At 50.5% G+C, this 16,652-nt stretch overlaps 1 protein-coding gene across 7 annotated transcripts in view; it reads right to left on the reverse strand.

Annotated features, from left to right (window-relative positions):
• Positions 1–16,652, reverse strand: part of PLXNA4 (plexin A4) — a 699,000-nt gene that overhangs the window by 117,206 nt on the left and 565,142 nt on the right. For all 7 annotated transcript variants that reach the window (XM_053255172.1, XM_053255171.1, XM_053255173.1 and 4 more), the window contains 3 exons: positions 14,162–14,279; positions 3,184–3,320; positions 2,165–2,359 (listed from right to left, as the gene is read on the reverse strand). In XM_053255172.1, coding sequence (XP_053111147.1) covers positions 2,165–2,359; positions 3,184–3,320; positions 14,162–14,279 — 450 coding nt within the window. The remainder of the gene's footprint in view (positions 1–2,164; positions 2,360–3,183; positions 3,321–14,161; positions 14,280–16,652) is intronic.

Here is a 16,652-nt window from a genome sequence, read left to right on the forward strand (position 1 = left end):
ACAGATCCCATGCAAGCAAGCATACAGATGCTCTTCCACTGAGCTGTGGCCCCCATCCCCCTTCCCCTGCTAACTGAGCAAAGAGGCATCTTTTAAAAGTGCTCTTTACATTAAGCAGGGGGAGAGCAATTGGCCCTATCCAACCCCAGCACAGCATCCCTCCAGTGGCTGTTGCTGGTGTCTATCTTATGTCATGCCTGCGAGCCATTTGGGGACAGGGAGCCATCTTTATTTATTGTTATTTCTCTATGTAAACCACTTTGGGAACTTGCGTTGAAAAGTTGTACATAAATATTCATCGTGGCCAAATATTCACCAGCTCTCCTCCGTCATGACTGAGGATGAAACTGTCACAGGAGTGAAGACAGTTTGGTGCAAAAAGTCTGAACTATCAGCAGAATGCAGGCAATGCAATACCCATGAATCCTTTTCTATGTAAGCATAAGCCACAAGCAGGTCCTTCCAAAGCACCGTGGCCTGTGTGTCCGGCTCTTTGGTCAAATAACAGTAGCGTTGGAGCCAGGGGCGGCAGGGAAGGGGCGGGGGACCAAACGAGGCACAGCTGCCTCTGCTTCCTGGAAGTCCTGTTGGCTCCTCTCTGTTGCCCCAGCATTAGTAAGAGCTGCACTGCCTGCAGCCTGGCCATTCGTCAGGTGGAGCTGCACCCGGACCGCTTCATTTGGCACCCCCTCCTCACCCGGCTTGTTAGGAAAAGCCACTACTGATTGGAGATTCAAGTTGTTTCTCTTCCCCACCCCCCACCCCACTGCCACCCCATGGGATGTCCAGTCATTCCATCCTCTGGTCCCCAATGCATTCATGTTTAATTCACCCTAACCTTTTAAATGGCTCCGCGATAAATTAAAGCCACTAATTGAGTTGCAAAAAGCACCTGCAGAAGGATGATTGGTTCGGTGGCGTTTTTAACCCCTCAGGCCCTCCAATTATCTGGGTTTCACAGCAGAGCGCGGAGGAACCAATGATGTATGGAGGAGAGAGAGAAAACTCATATTTTTCATTTTTTAAATACCTCAAAAGGACAACGTGAGCATTTAATGACCAATTTCCTTCTTCACTGGTCCAGGCTTTGCACAATTTACATCTGTTCCCATTCCTTCCACACTCAAAGGAGCACAAAGACTGCATCTCCCTTGAGCTCCAATTGGACCAAGCATCTTTTCCCATCCATGACCTATGAAAAGCTATTCTCATCCGCACAGTGAAGGCGGCAGCGGAGGTGGGGGTGGGGTGGGGTCAGAATCCTTGCACTGGACAGAGAGGAAATGGAACCTGCCATCCTAACAAGCTCAAAGCTCATCTAAGATACAAGCACCCACAAATCCTTTAAGCCAGAAGGATGATGAGACATCTCAGACTTTGTAGTTTAATGCAGAAATCAGTATCCTCAAGTAAATCTTGCTTCAGGGTTGCTCGCATGAGGAATAAGGATCCTAAATTGGGCCCCGGGTCTCTATTTTTCACTCCCTGGGGATCTGAGTAGCAAACAGTGAAATCTGACAGGCTGGAACTATGGACCTTGGCAGAATAAAACTGCACCCTGCCCTTTTCGCCTGCATGGGAAGAAAAGGAGAAGGGGACTCTCCTTCACCACCTGTTTTGTGTTGGATGGAGGACCTTGGCTCCCTTTGCTGGGGAGATACTCCTGGGGCTGGGAGAGACTCCTGCCTTCTCTAAGCAGTCTGTGTAGACAATCCTGAGTTAGATGGCGCAATGGTCTGACTAGGCAGAAAGCAACTTCCCCTATTTCTTCCTATGACCTCGAAAAGCCACTGGCAACTGCAGTAGACTCGGGATTCCCAACCTGGTTCCAGGATGCGGTTAGACTCCAACTCCCGTCATCCCCAGCCACAATGGCCAACAAAATTGGGAACTCTGGAGCAGATAATCAAGGAACCAAGCAGTGGGCTTGAATGCTCCGGTAGCATCATTCAAAGGGAAATTATGGAAGAAGGAAAATGGCCTCTGTCAAACAGGGAGAGCAGCATCGTCATCTCTGCTGTGTTCGGCCAGCTTCCCCCCACCCCTCCCATGGAAACTGATAAAAGGGGGGCAGCAAGATGGGAGGGGGCACTTTGGCTCAGCCCAATTTCTGACTCCCGCCACTGGACACAGGATTCCCCTCCCTGGCGTCAGCCCTCCTTACCTGACAATGCTCCATTCCGGCTCAATCTTCAGGATGGTTGGGTCGTCCACATATTCAAACTGCAGCTCTCGGTGCATCTTGGCTTTCTCCAGCTCCTTGTGGATTCTGGCCTTGTCCACCTGCACAGACACATCCACCTTCTCCAAGCCATTGCTGGAAGCCGTGGTATTGCAGACAATGTAGTCGGCAGTCCTCCTGTTGCGGAAAGGAATCACAGTGAGGCCACGAAGGTGGCTTGCTGCTCCTCTCACGTACAAGGCTTGTCAAGCCATCCATTACAGCTTGTACTTCAGTTGATGGGAAACAAATGTTGGGTGGAGAAACCCTCAAATACAGGCGGTGGCTGCCCCCGTGTGGCATCACGGCCCTTTAAGACAGGGGCATTCCTCTGCCTTGACACCCCGAATGGAAATGGGGCTTTGCCACTCAAGAGAAAGCCCTATTCCACCAGGGTGTGGCCATCCAAGCAAAGGCAGGTGGTGGTGGCAGCAGCGATGGGGGCTGGGGCGGGGGGAAGCAGGTGGCAATGAGAGGAGACAGGGGGCAGTGTGGGGGGGGTCATTTCTGAACCTTGCTTCAGGGCCACCTCCAACCTCCCTATTTGTGCACTGACATCACTATTCTCACTGTCTAACACACCATGCAACTTTACAGCCATGCTGCAATGTTGCATTTGTGCACATGTCAAATTTGCGCAGTCACAAAAATTGCACAGCTGGAGTTCCGCAAGGATCCAGACATGACTTCCAATGGCCGCATCGTTGCACCGTTCCAGTTGAGCAATGTTTGCAACTGCACCAATTGCCCTCTGGCGCAACCTTACAGGAGAAGATAATCTGCGCAGTCCAAGTATCTGGGCAAAGTGTCTGTGGGCCGAGATCCCCGTTCTAAATGGGCTCCATGCCATTGACAGTGTGGCCATTACTGCAACTACTGCTGCTAGCCGCTGGCTTGCATCCCCCCCCCCCCGGGACTTGCAGAGAAAATCTCCCCAGTGCATTGTGGCTGATGGGCGGTACCCGTGAAAGACGCAGGGCTGCTCCCCAAACAGCACAGAGACATTGCTGCCAGCATGCAGGTTTTTGCCGGTGATGGTGACTTGAGTGCCGCCTGACATCGGGCCTCGCTTTGGATTGAGGTCGAAAAGGGTCAGGATCTGGAAAAAATCAAAAAACAACAACAGTGACTTGCACAGCTTGAAAGGAATTAGCAGAAGAGGCAGGGGAAAAAACACCACAAGTCTGAAAGGGCAGCAGGGTCTGAGTGTAGAGATGATGAGAAGTTTGTGATGTCAGAAGTCTAGACTCTTGCTTGTGCTACACGGGCATCATTTCTCTGGGTCTGGTAAAAACATGTAACATGGCCCCCATTCCTCTCACTCCTCATATGGGAAAGAGCTTGAGGCTGTTCCCACGATCAACGGAAAGTGGGCTAAGGGAGCTTAGACCGCTTTCCATTGATCATGGGAACCACCAGGCTCGCCTGGTGCTCCCAAGGCAGCTAGCCTGCCTCAAACACCCTCCCCTTAAATGAGGTTAACAGAGCAAGCACTCCGTTAACCTCATTTGGTTGTTCGTGTGTCGCTGTGTGCCACGGCGACACACAAGTAGACCCCTGACCAGGAGGTTGCAAGCAGCCTCCCGGCCTTGGGGGTCTCTCCAGGATGCCCCATGCACTTGTGTGGGGCATTCTGGAACTTCCAGGGAGCAGCCGGCCCCCGATTCCCAGCACCCCTTCCAGCTCTGTGACGGAGCTGGCAATTTTGTGAGCGGCTGATCCAGCCACCCAGGGATCTGGGCAGGATTGTCTGCGGGGAGCATGGGCTAAGCCCACTCTCCCTGAAAACCTGACAGAAGAAGAGCTTCTTATGATCCGTGAGAAGCGCTTCCTTGCCTGTTTTGAAAAACTGGGGGACTGGTGTCCTTGAGGCTTTTTAGGTCCCATTGTTTTAGGCCACTCTTTGCCTTTCTTGCTGCTGATTTGTATTTAGCACCAAGAATATCAGCATGGCATGCACAAATGACAAATAGCCATTAGAGACCTGCTAACATCCAGACTAATGCTGCACTAGTGCCATGAACGGAGATGGACCCACATAAGGTCATGTCGCTGAGTGAAGTCTCAAAGTGGCTTAATCTCTTCCACTCTCAGTCCACTTGTGCAAGCACTGTGCTTGCACGACAAAGATGGAGGATAGCTTTGCACCATTCCCTGCAACAGATATAGACCGAGGAAGAGGTTTCACAGCAGCAGGTGTGCTTCAAGCTGTGAAAACGCACCCTTCTGTGCTAGTATCAGGCTAGTCTGGAACACAAACTCCCAACTTGGCGGAACTAGCTAGTGCAACATCCTTGTACAAGTGCAATAGGTTTGCACTTGTGCAACGTTAGTCTGGAGGTCAACCACTGTTTCTTGTCCTTGGCATCTGGTGTTGGTTCTTTCATGCACTCTAGAGACCAGGGGCATAACTCATGTATGCAGGTACATATGTAAGCATGTCTTTTTTGTAATTAATATTCCGCTCTTCCTCTGAGGAGCCCAGAGTGTTTCACATGGCTATGGTTGTCCTCACAAGAACCCTGTGAGGTAAGTTAGGCTGAAAGATAAGAGACTGGCCCAGAGTCCCCCAGTGAGATTCATGGTCGAATGGGGATTTGTTCTTATCAGCTACTAGTCGGAGGGCTATAGGCCACCTCCAGCCTCAAAGGCAGGATGCCTCTGAGTACCAGTTGCAGGGGAGTCACAGCAGGAGAGAGGGCATGCTTTCACCTCTTGCCTGTGGGCTTCCAGTGGCATCTGGTTTGGCCACTGTGTGATGCTGGACTAGATGAGCCTGGGGCCTGATCCAGGAGGACTGTTCATATGTTCTTCTGTTCTTATGAACTCAGGTCTCCCTGGTCCGAGTCCAGCACTCCAACCATTACATCACACTGGCTCGACACCTCACTGGCTGTATGTTCTTGACATGTACATAAGAACATAAGAACAGCCCTGCTGGATCAGGCCCAAGGCCCATCTAGTCCAGCATCCTGTTTTGCAGAGTGGCCTATCCTAGCAGCAGCACTATCCCCCTTATCCCTGGGATCTCATGTCCCCAATTATTATTCTTGTCCATCCCCCACCCAACCTGTTAGTTCCTCCTACTTGTGCACAGGAAATGCACACAGGAACAAAGGAACTCTATTCCTTTCAACATCCTCTGGGATGCTTAGCTTGTGAGAGGGTGAGGCTGTGCACTCGAGCAGTCCCACACAGAGACAGGTTAGGGCAGCCTTGTGGAAGATCAGCACTGGGATCAAGGCCACCAATCCCAGCTCTGCCTCCCTCAGCAGCCCAGGTTTTTGACTCAGGCTTTTACCTGGGTCAAAGAATGCGAGCGCACCCTTTATCCCAGATCCAGGGTCATGTGTATGCTTGAACTGCATACAGCCTGAGCACAGAGAGTCCGATGCTTAGAGCACCCGTGGGATTCCCTCAATGCGCCACACACATCGCGCAGTGCATTATGGGATACTTGGGGGCCAGGACTCATTTTCCTGGCCTCCGGCGAGCCGCACAGCTCAGAGCAGTGTGGATCGTGTTGGCACTTGATCTGCACTGCTCTGTGCAGCGCGATGATCGTCTGGGAGGGAGGGAGGTTCAACCTTGCCTCCCCCCCGCCCCCCAAGAAAAAACCAGCTGTGTGCATGACTTTAGGATGTGGCAAGTCCTAGAGTTCCTTGGACTGGTGTTCTCTCTCTTTCCGCCACCACCAGATCCCTGTTCAGACTGTTGCTCCTTCTCTTCTGACGCTACTTGGCAGCTCCTGAAAACCTCATAAGATCTTTTAAGGTTTGCACACCCCATGCAGATCCAGATCTAGAAGAATGTTTGCACAAACGCTCACAGGCATAATCTACCATTTAGTCTCCATTCCCCCCCCCCACTTGTGGTAATGGGCTTGCTGCCCAGACTGGGCTGCCCTGGCCTGGGTAAACTGTCCCCCTTCCCAACTCCTTGCCACCTGCCACCATGCTTGGGTCCTCCTGGGTTGCAGTTGCTCTGTAATGCTAGACATGACTAAGGCACAGAGTGATGGAGACAAAGAGACAGCTTTGGGAGGAGCCATAGCTTGGCGGCAGAGCACACACTCCTGGCCCACAAAAGGCCCCAGGTTCAATCTCCGGCCTCTCTAGTTAAAGGATCTCCGATATCAGGTCTGGGGAAGACCCCTCTCTGCCTGGGGGCTTGTAGAACGTCCGCCAGTCAGAACAGAAAGAATTTGGCTGGATGGAGAAAGGGTCTGATTCGTCACAAGGCACCTTCTCTGTCCACAACGAAACTCACTGGGAGAGGAGGGGTCATAGCTCAGGGTACAGCACATGCCCGTGAGCAGACGGCCCCCAGTTCAATCCCTGGCAGCACCTCCTCCAGCTAAAAGGATGTGGTAGCAGGTGATGGGAAAGACTCCTGCCTGAAACGCTGCCAGTGAGTAGACCATACTGGGCTAGATGGACCTGTGGCAGGACTCAGTTACCAGGCAGTTTCAGATGTCCCCCTGGACTTCAAACAAGGATGGGGGAAAGCCAGTTTGACACACTTAGCCATTTAAGAACAGACCTGCTGGATCAGGCTCATCTAGTCCAGCATCCGGTTTGAAACAGTGGCCCACCATTTCACACGAATCCTCTTCTCATGAGCAATCCATATGTTTAGGCTGCACATAGAGGGGAGCAGGATCAATGGAGGCTGCCCTGGTCTTCACCAGAAGGGGCTGGCAGGCATGAGGAGATGGCGACAGGGCCAGCTGATGGGACCCCTCTCCCTACCCCTGAAGCAGCAAATCCCTGTGGAGGATCTGTGAGACCAGGACTAGGCTCAGCTTCGTTCTCTATTTGAAGTGCCGACTGGCTTCCTAGCACTGAGGTTGCTTTGCTACTGATGTCATTTAGTCCTCATTTAAAGAGCTGGTCAGCTTGCTAATGTGCAGGGTATTTAGTGCTATGGTGCTGCTTTTGGGGGGTTGCCCCCCCCATCCAAAATAATGTTTGGTAAGCCTGTTGCTATATTTGCAATACTTATTCACTGCTACAAATGGTTGAGTTTTCACTCCCGAGACAGATATTCCTGATATTCATTGCATTCTTATGGCTTCACATTCAAAAGAGTTTCTGAATTAAGCCCTAGTTTAGTCTGGCTCCAATTAAGCATTGGCTAAGCACACGCATGTGTGTGCACGCACACACACATGCACACACACACACACCATACATATTACTGGTAAATGCAAGGATTTCTGATTTCAATCGACTCAAAAATAAATTTAACCATTTTCTCCTTCCTTGTTGTCCTTTAGAAATCAAGATAAAACCATCATTTTTAGAAGGGCACATATCACCCTGATGCCAAACACATGGCGAAGGATCTTCCCCTTTTCAGGGAGAAACCTAGAGTTGCAGTTTCTTCTGTCATTAGCATTTTAATAGAAAAACTTTCCACTCAGTCCCAAGAGAAAAGCCACCATCTGCATTTAAATGAAGAGCATTTTGTTCCCCTCTCCCCATCTTCCCTTTCACTTTTAAGAATGATGGAATAAAAGGTTTAAACCTGCTGATGAATGAGCAGGTACAATGAACAGGATGTGTTGCTGAAGAACATCAGAGATTATTAATTTCATTTTCTAAAACCACCCCCAACTCCTGTACTCACTAGCTCACTCTTGGAGGCAAGGCTCTAGGAGTGAAAGAACCGGGGGCAGGGTCGTCGCGAGGTTCCGGGTGGCGGAGGGACAAAGTTTAGTCAAGGGGGCCTCCATTGTGTGTGCGAAGTGTGCACACACCCCAGAGCCACATGCCACACCCCCTGCATCTGATGTCAGATGCGAGGGGGCAGGGCAACATCCCCCCCTGAGCCTTCCCTTCTCTATCTATTGAACTCACCATTTGGTGAGCCTTGTGGTGCAGGAGGGTGGCCGCAGCAGTGCTGGCTCGATGAGGTGGATTGGGGCCGGGCGTGGGGCTGCCGGGGGCCGCCATCCTCCACCACGGGTGGCGGCAGATTGGGGCCGGGCAGCCCCTCCTCTGGTGGCTCCTGCATGGTGGCTAGGCCAGGGGGTGGGGTGGAGCAGTGGTGAGGGGCGGTCTGCTGGGAGGAGGAAGTCCCAACGTGCTTCTTCCCATCGCATGGGCACAAAGCACCGTGCACTCCAGCAGTGCCCGGCATGGAAAGGGCAGTGGCAGGGTGCACCCTGAACCTTGTGGGCCCCTTGGCCTTCTGGGCCAGGGTACATTCCCCCCCCCTTGTCCTATGCCTATGATCAGGGGCCTCCTTCCATCTCTCTCTCTTGTGCATACTGGTGGGTCTCAGTCCCAGAACTGATTCCAGGCACAAAGCCCAAAGCAAGTCCACACCCTCTGGAGTTCTCAAAGAACCCCAACAGCCTTTGGAGGATAATATCCCTAGGGCCCCAGCAGGCAGCCAAGCCATGGAGCAGCCCAGTGGCAACAATTCCAGTTCTCCATGATGGCAGCATGAGGTGGGTCAAGAAGGCAAATGAGAAGGGTTCCCATGGAACAAGCAGGAGTAGAGAAAGTGGACAAATATAGTCCATGAGTCAAACCCACACATTTTGGCCAATTTTGATGCTGTCTCAGGGGACAAATCCTCATAGAGATTTTTGGCAACATCTACCCCCTAGAGTTTGCAAATAGCCAGTAGCATTGTTGCACTGACAGCTTCCTATGTGTTATCACTCCCCACCCCCACCCTTCTTCACCCTATTCCCAAATGATTAGGGTAAAACTCCAGTCATTTTTACACAGAGCAAAGGGTTAGGGCTGGGGTGTCAAATTCAATTGGGTTTGGGGGCGGATTTGATTCCAACAAACCGCGAGAGGGGGCACATGTCATGTACAGTCCAAGAACAATCATATATATTTACTGTTTTATCAAGCATACTTATTCCATTATGTTATTAATATTAATAATAACAAAACAGTAATAATAGAAAGAATGGTCAAATAAAATACTGCGAATAAACAATACGGATACAAAGATCTCTCACTTGCTGCAGGCGTGCCCCCTTTCTCTCCTTCACCTGACCCGCCACGATTGAGCTGGGGCCTCACTTGTTCTTGCTCCCACTTCTCAGGTGGCCGCAGCAGTGGCAGCATTGGCTGCTTCTTGCTGCCCTTACCAGCCCTACTGCCAGCCCTGCCACGACGGAAGCTTCTGGCTAGGGGTGTGCAATTCGGATTTTCCGTGTTTCGGTTTGGACCCGAACCGAAACACCCCTGTTCTGTTCTGTGCCCAAATTTTGCCCACCCAAATCACCCCTGATTCGGTTCGGATTTGGATTAACCTGAATCTGAATCCGAATCGATTCGGGTAAAAAAAATGGGTCCTGGGGCCAAAAGAGTGGGGTGGGGTGGTAGTGCCCAATGGGTGGAGGCTACCACCCAAATTTCAGGGAGATTGGGCAAAGGGCTGATTTTTGGTGATTTTTTAAAGTTTTAGTGTCTTTGGGGCAGATCGGGGGCAGAAAGTGGGATCTGGGCCAAAAGAGTGGGGTGGGGTGGTAGTGCCTAATGGGTGGAGGCTACCACCCCATTTGCAGAGTGATTGGGCAGAGGGCTGATTTTTGGTGAATTTCTGAAGTGATATTTTTTGGGAATCGTCGGGGGTGATTCGGTTCGGCTCCGAATCACCCGAAATTGGTTGTTTCGGGCACAGATCGTTCTGTGCCCGAAACGTTTTGCACATCCCTACTTCTGGCCTGTGCCACTTCTTGGGCATGGCTGCCACGGCTTCTTGCTGCGGACGGTGCTTCTCGGCTGCACTGCTGCGCCACCGGCAGCAATGGCAGCTTTTTGGTGGCAACAGCAATGTGGTGGTGGCTGTGCTTGGGGGCCGGACATGGCGCTATGCAGGCCAGATGTGGCCCGCGGGCCAGGACTCTGACAGCGCAGTGTTAGGGTAACCATGAGCAAACGGTTGTCCTCTAACCACAGAGTATAGTCTTTGGAAAACGTTCCTGCCCATTTTCAGTTCCATCCCTCTGACCATGTTGGTAACATTTTATAGTTGTTTTTTGTGGTTTTTAAAAGCTTTTGAAACGCGAGTGCAAATTTGGCTGCTGCAGGCTCGAAGGGCAGGACAATAAAAGCAGGAGAACAGACGGAAAGCTGAAAGTCGTCTTGCGATGCCGTCACCTCTTTTCCTTCTCTAGGGGTGTAGAGCTTGCCAAAAACCACAAGGAGCAATTGTTCCCCACCCCACCCCCCAGATGGCACTGACCATCCCAACTGGCTTGTGTGCTGTATGGCCCGAAAGCCTAAGCCAGCAGCCCAAAGAGCTTGAATGTTTGATGCAGAGCCAGTCTGGTTTCCCCAGGAGACACATTAAATAGTCATCAGAGCCAATCAAGCAAGCAGCAGGTGGAACAGAGGAACTAAAAGCAGAAGGGCAGAGAGGTCCAGCCAAGGGACTTGAGCCTGACATTATCTGGCAATGACACATTTTGCACTGGCCACGATTCATCAGGAGGGGGCCCTCATTTAAGTCAAGAATGGGGGTGAATCTGGAAGCTGCTCATGAGAAACAGCTGCAAGAATTGGGTGTGTGTGTGAAAGGGGTATTTATAAGTTAAGTAACATTTCTCAGGGGAGGTTATTTATCTATTCCAGTATCTGTATCCTGTCTTTCCTAAAAATGGACCATGGTGGCTAGCAATTTACAACCGATCAGTTTTACAACACATCTCTCATTCTGAAACTGGAGACTCAGAAGTGGTTTATAAACACACATATGGGGAGAGACCATAGCCAAGTGGAAGAAAATCTGCTTAGCATGCAGAAGGTCCCAGGTTCAATCCCGGGCAGCATCTCCAGGTAGGGCTGGGAAAGACTCCCGCCTGAAACCTTGGAGAGCTGCTGCCAATCAGTGTGCAGACAACACTGTGTAAGACAGACCAAGGCTTTGACTCAGTAGAGGGCAGCTTCCTATGTCCAAATTGCCCAGGTTTCTTTCCCCTGTGTAGTCTCTTCTATGGAAAAGGTTTAGTGTATACTGGGGCCTTCTGCAATCTGTATTTATTTTTTATTTTATTTATCACATTTTTATACCACCCAAAACATGAGTTCTCTGTAGCCATTGCTACAATCCTAGACAATCCATTTTACGAGCTGTAGTGGAGAATTAATTAATTCTCCATAAATTTGCTTCCCATGGATTTGTTTCCAAACAACAACAAACACATACTGGCTAGTAACAATGTGCATAAGCAAGCTGCGCAAATTGCACAAATGTAAAAATGGTGCAAATGGCATTCAGCAAGTGTAAGCCTATTGGAAACGAGGGACTTAATCTTGTGCATCGTCATTTGTGCCATTTGCACAACTTGCACACATGCAATGTTACTGGGCCGACACACCCTTGCACAGCATGTTAGCCAGTACCTCTGTTTTTAATGCGCGGGTGCATAATATTAAGAAGGGGCCGAATATTAAGCAGGCCTAATATGGAGAAGGGGAAGTCCTTGTTGCCTCTCACACAGGTGGGGATACTTCTTCTAACACAGCACTTGCCACCTTCAGCTTTTGTCCTCGGCTGCAGCCCGACTTTATTTCAAAAGGGCCACTAATTGCTGCTGCAGTCAGCTCCTTGGCTGTTCATCCACTGTGACCAAAAAGATTCATTACAGCTCTTGCACCTTTTATGCTGGAGCCTGCTTTCAGGCCTCAGCAAGAGTCAGAATCCCAGCGGTGGGGTTCTAGGACCCAGGGGAGCTGGCTGCTGGCCCAATTGGACCAGAAGCAGGGGCATGGTCCGGATCAGGCAGAGGTTGACTTCCAGAGGAGCAAACGAGGATCAGAGGAGTGAGAGAGTGGTGTGCAGTCAGGATCCAAAGCAGCAAGAGGAGATCATGAAGGCCAAGAGCAGGTACAGAGCCCAAGGTAGACAGGGGTCAAAATCTAAGGCAGCTTTCGGAGAAAGGGAGCAGGGCTGACGCAGAGCCCTCGTGCCCGAGGCAGGTTGCTCAGGCTCAGCAGCAAGCTTTAGGGCTTTATAGGGACTGGTGGGCTGGGATTGGCCCTTGGGGGTCAGGTGGCAGGGTTCTTAGGCAGGCTGGTGCAGTAGCCTCCAACCACAGAGCTCAGTCTGCCAGACTGGCCATGGAGACAGAGCTCAGGTGATGCAGAAGGAAAGCACCAGAATCAGACTGCTAGAAACCATATTCTGAGACCCCCTGGAGCATTGTTCCCTCTAACAGGGATTAGGCATGTGCACGGAACCGGTCCGGAGGCCTTTTATGGGCCTCCAAACTGGTTCGAAGAACCGGTGGTTCTGCCGGTTCGACTCTGGGGTGGGGGTGGGGTCTCTTTAAGGGCGGGGGAGGGTGCACTTACCCCTCCCGCTGCTTTTCCCCCACTGGCACTCCGTTTTTTCCAAAATCCGTGGGGCGGCAGCGTACCTCCCTGCTGCCCCTTCCCCCATTGTTGCCCAGAAATCGGCGGAAGTATGGACAGCGGCATGCACATGCACAGAACCGCACCTCCGCGGTTCTGTGCACACCACTAACAGGGATTCCCAGATGCTGTTGACTACAACTCCCAGCATTCCTAGCTGCAACAGCCTTTGCTTGGGGATTATGGGAGTTGTAGTCAACAGCACCTGGGCATCCCTTTAGAGGGAACACTGCCCTGGAGCCGTTCCCACACAATACACAACTTTGGCCCTACAGCTGTTTTTGGACTACCACTCCCATCATCCCCAGCCACAGTGGCCAATAGTCAGGGGATGATGGTTGTTGTGGTCCAAAATCTGCAGGAGGGCGGGAGTTGTGCAGTCCTGCACAAAGGGGTTTGAATCCAGGCTTATGTTGATGTCTGGGGGTTACCACTCTGACAGCCCGAGTCTTTCTTGGCCCTGGAAGCTCTTTCTGCAGCACTCCAGACACTTAAAAATAAAGCAAAACCCTAATATTCTTCCCCACCTTCAGTCCCGCCAGAAGGTCTCTGAATTTCCAAAGGTGCTACGATAATAATAGCGATAATAATTATCATATCATTTGCAGGCTTGTGATAAGTTGCGGGAGCCTATTAATTACTCACAGCTGCCTTCACAAATTTTAGATGGTGTATTCACACTGGGAGCAGGGAAGTCAGCTATAGAAAATATTTACATGCATTCCCTTCCTTGTCAGGAAAGAACCATAAAAAAGAAAAAAGAGAGAGGAAATCCTGGGGCCCATAAAATACCAAAGGGGCACGCTCAAGTTCAGTTAATGGGAATCAGCTACCCCGTATGGCACTCTGATCATGATTCAGAGAGGGAGTCGTATGCAGGCAGCAGAAGCATCCCCAATGTTTCTTTCTCTCCTGATGACAGCTCCTTGGGCAGATCTACCTTATACACTACAAACTGACATATTCACATTTAGCGATCAACCCCTCCAACCAGTCCTACCATACGGGCCTGTTGAATGTTATATGTATCACCACCAGCAGTTAGGTGGGTGGCAGGGCTGGTCCATCCATGAGGCTGGCTTAGCCATTTGGCTCGTGGTGCAGGTTAGCAGCGGCAGCCACCATTAACACCGGCCACCTCGACCACTTTTGTTCCTCCTGCCCTTCTTCCTCTATATTGAAGAGGGAGGGAACAGAGCAGAAGGGAAGCATCTCCCAGGAGACATTCTAACCCTCTCCTCTCCTCCTTTCTAAATATGCACCTGTTTCTGACCTACTTGTGCTGACCACCAGCTCCTCCCACATCTTGGAGCTGCACTGCCTGGAGCGGGTCCTTGCCCAAGCCTGGACCCTTTGACATGGGACAGAGATACTCTCCAGCCATTTCCACGCAGAGAGCACCCGAAAAGACTGCAGCAGGCTCTGCCCAATTTCTCTCAGCATCTGTTCTGGCATCTCAAAAACTCCAGAGTTTCTGTGCACTTGTGCTGAGGACCCTGACAAATGTCTCCTTGCCCCCGTTCAAATACTTGAGCTCACGTGATAGACTTACCGTGAAGTAATAGTACTGAGAAGATTTGGCTGTGAACTCTGGCTTGCACTCAGCCACGCAGATTTCCACATTCCCAGCATGCTGGCTGTGTTTGGCCTCACCCATCTCACAGACTATTCTAGAAGGAAAGCAAAGAGATTCAAGGGAGGGAGCAGGCCAGATGCTACTCCCCGCATTCACAGAGTGGGTATTAATTTATTTGTCAAATTTGTACAACGCCCCAAACTTTCGTCTCTGGGCAGTTAATAATAACATAAAACAAGTTAAAACATACACAAAAATCTTAAAACAACTTAAACAATCTAAAAGTCAAATCAGATTAAAACTTAAACATTTGAAAAGCTGAAAAAGCTTGGGTGAAGAGGTAGGTTTTCAAGTACTTTTTAAAAATTGCCAGAGATGGGGAGGGTCATATTTCAGTAAGGAATGCATTCCGCAGTCTCGGGGCAGCAATCAAGAAGGCCCTTGCCCGTGTGGCCACCAGCCGAGCTGGCAACAACTGTAGACAGACCTCTCCAGATGACCTCCATGGGCGGTGGGGCTCATAATGAAGATGGTCTCTTAAATACCCAGGGCCTAAGCTGTTTAGAGCTTTATAGGTTATAACCAGCACTTTGTATTTTGCCCAGAAAGCTATTGGCAGCCAGTATAGTTCTATCAGCAAAGGACTGATGTGGTCTCTCCGGGATGACCCAGAGATCAACCTGGCTGCTGCATTCTGTACCAACTGGAGTTTCTGGACTATGTACAAAGGCAGCCTCACACAGAGCGCATTGCAGAAGTCGAGCCAGGAGGTTACTAGCTGATGCACCACTGTTTTGAGGTCATCCTCTCCAAGGAATGGGCGCAGCTGTCGAATCAGCCGAAGCTGATAGAAAGCACTCCTGGCCATGGCCCCCACCTGAGATACCAGGATGAGGCCTGGGTCCAGGAGTACTCCCAAGCTGCGCACCTGCTCCTTTGGGGGGAATGTAACCCCATCCAGCACAGGGAGATCTAACTCATCCCTCAGATTCTGAGCCCCCACAATGAGCACCTCCATCTTAGGAACATAGGAACATAGGAAACTGCCATATACTGAGTCAGACCATTGGTCTATCTAGCTCAGTATTGTCTTCACAGACTGGCAGCGGCTTCTCCAAGGTTGCAGGCAGGAATCTCTCTCAGCCCTATCTTGGAAAAGCCAGAGAGAGAACTTGAAACCTTCTGCTCTTCCCAGAGCGGCTTCATCCCCTGAGGGGAATATCTTCCAGTGCTCACACATCAAGTCTCCCATTCATATGCAACCAGGGCAGACCCTGCTTAGCTATGGGGACAAGTCATGCTTGCTACCACCAGACCAGCTCGCCTCTTGCTTGGATTCAGCTTCAATTTGTTCTCCCTCATCCAGCCCATTACTGCCTGTAGGCAGGCATTTAGAGACTGAGTGCCATTTCCTGAAGATGAAAAGGAGAAGTAGATTTGGGTGTCATCAGCATACTGATAACACTCAGCACCAAATCTCCTGATGACCTCACCCAGCGGTTTCATGTAGATATTAAAAAGCATTGGTGACAGAATTGAGCCCTGGGAGACTCCATATAACAGCTCCCATTTTGAGGAGCAACTGTCACCAAGCTCCACCATCTGGAATCTACCCGAGAGATAGGAGCAGAACCACTGCAAAGCAGTGCCTCCTATCCCCAACTCCCCCAGGCGATCCAGAAGGATACCATGGTCGATGGTATCGAACGCCGCCGAGAGATCCAGAAGAACCAGCAGAGTCACACTCTCTCTGTTGATTCCCCAGTAAAGGTCATCCATCAGGCCGACCAAGGCTGTCTCAACCCCACAGCCAGCCCTAAAGCAAGTTTGAAATGGATCTAGATAATCAGTTTCCTCCAAGACTGCCTGGAGCTGGTCGGCCACCACCCTCTCAATCACCTTACCCAACCAAGGGAGATTGGAGATTGGCCTGTAACTGTCATTCACTAAGGGATCCAGAGAATGCTTCTTTAGGAGTGGTCTAATCAATGCCTCCTTCAAACAAGGAGTACCCTCCCCTCCTTCAGTGATGCATTTATGATATTAACTAGGCCATCTCCAAATGATACCTGCACCCTTTGGTCTTCTTTGCTTTCAGATTGTGAGCCCCTTTGGGGCAGGGAATCATTATTTCATTCCTTTTGCAGTATATACTTCCTTGATTTTTATTTTTATTTTTGCTAAAAAGATATATAAATATTAATTAAAAAAAAAAACAAAAACATGGGTGCAGCTGATCCCAGCTGTGAGTACCCATCAAAGAGATCCCTACCTGGGGAGGCAGGTGGAGTTAATGTTGGCTCTTCGTGCTAGGAGTGGCTACTCAAGACTGGGAGGTCTAAACATCCCTGAAAGTGGGCAGCACCACCTATCAGGTGATGCTCGCCTGAGGCCAAAGACAAGTGATGTTGGATGGGTTCAGAGCTAGGAAGCTACAGAGACAGTCGGAGTGACACAAGTGGCTATA

The sequence above is a fragment of the Hemicordylus capensis genome, chromosome 5, assembly GCF_027244095.1.
Source record: "Hemicordylus capensis ecotype Gifberg chromosome 5, rHemCap1.1.pri, whole genome shotgun sequence".
Classification (NCBI taxonomy): domain Eukaryota; kingdom Metazoa; phylum Chordata; class Lepidosauria; order Squamata; family Cordylidae; genus Hemicordylus; species Hemicordylus capensis.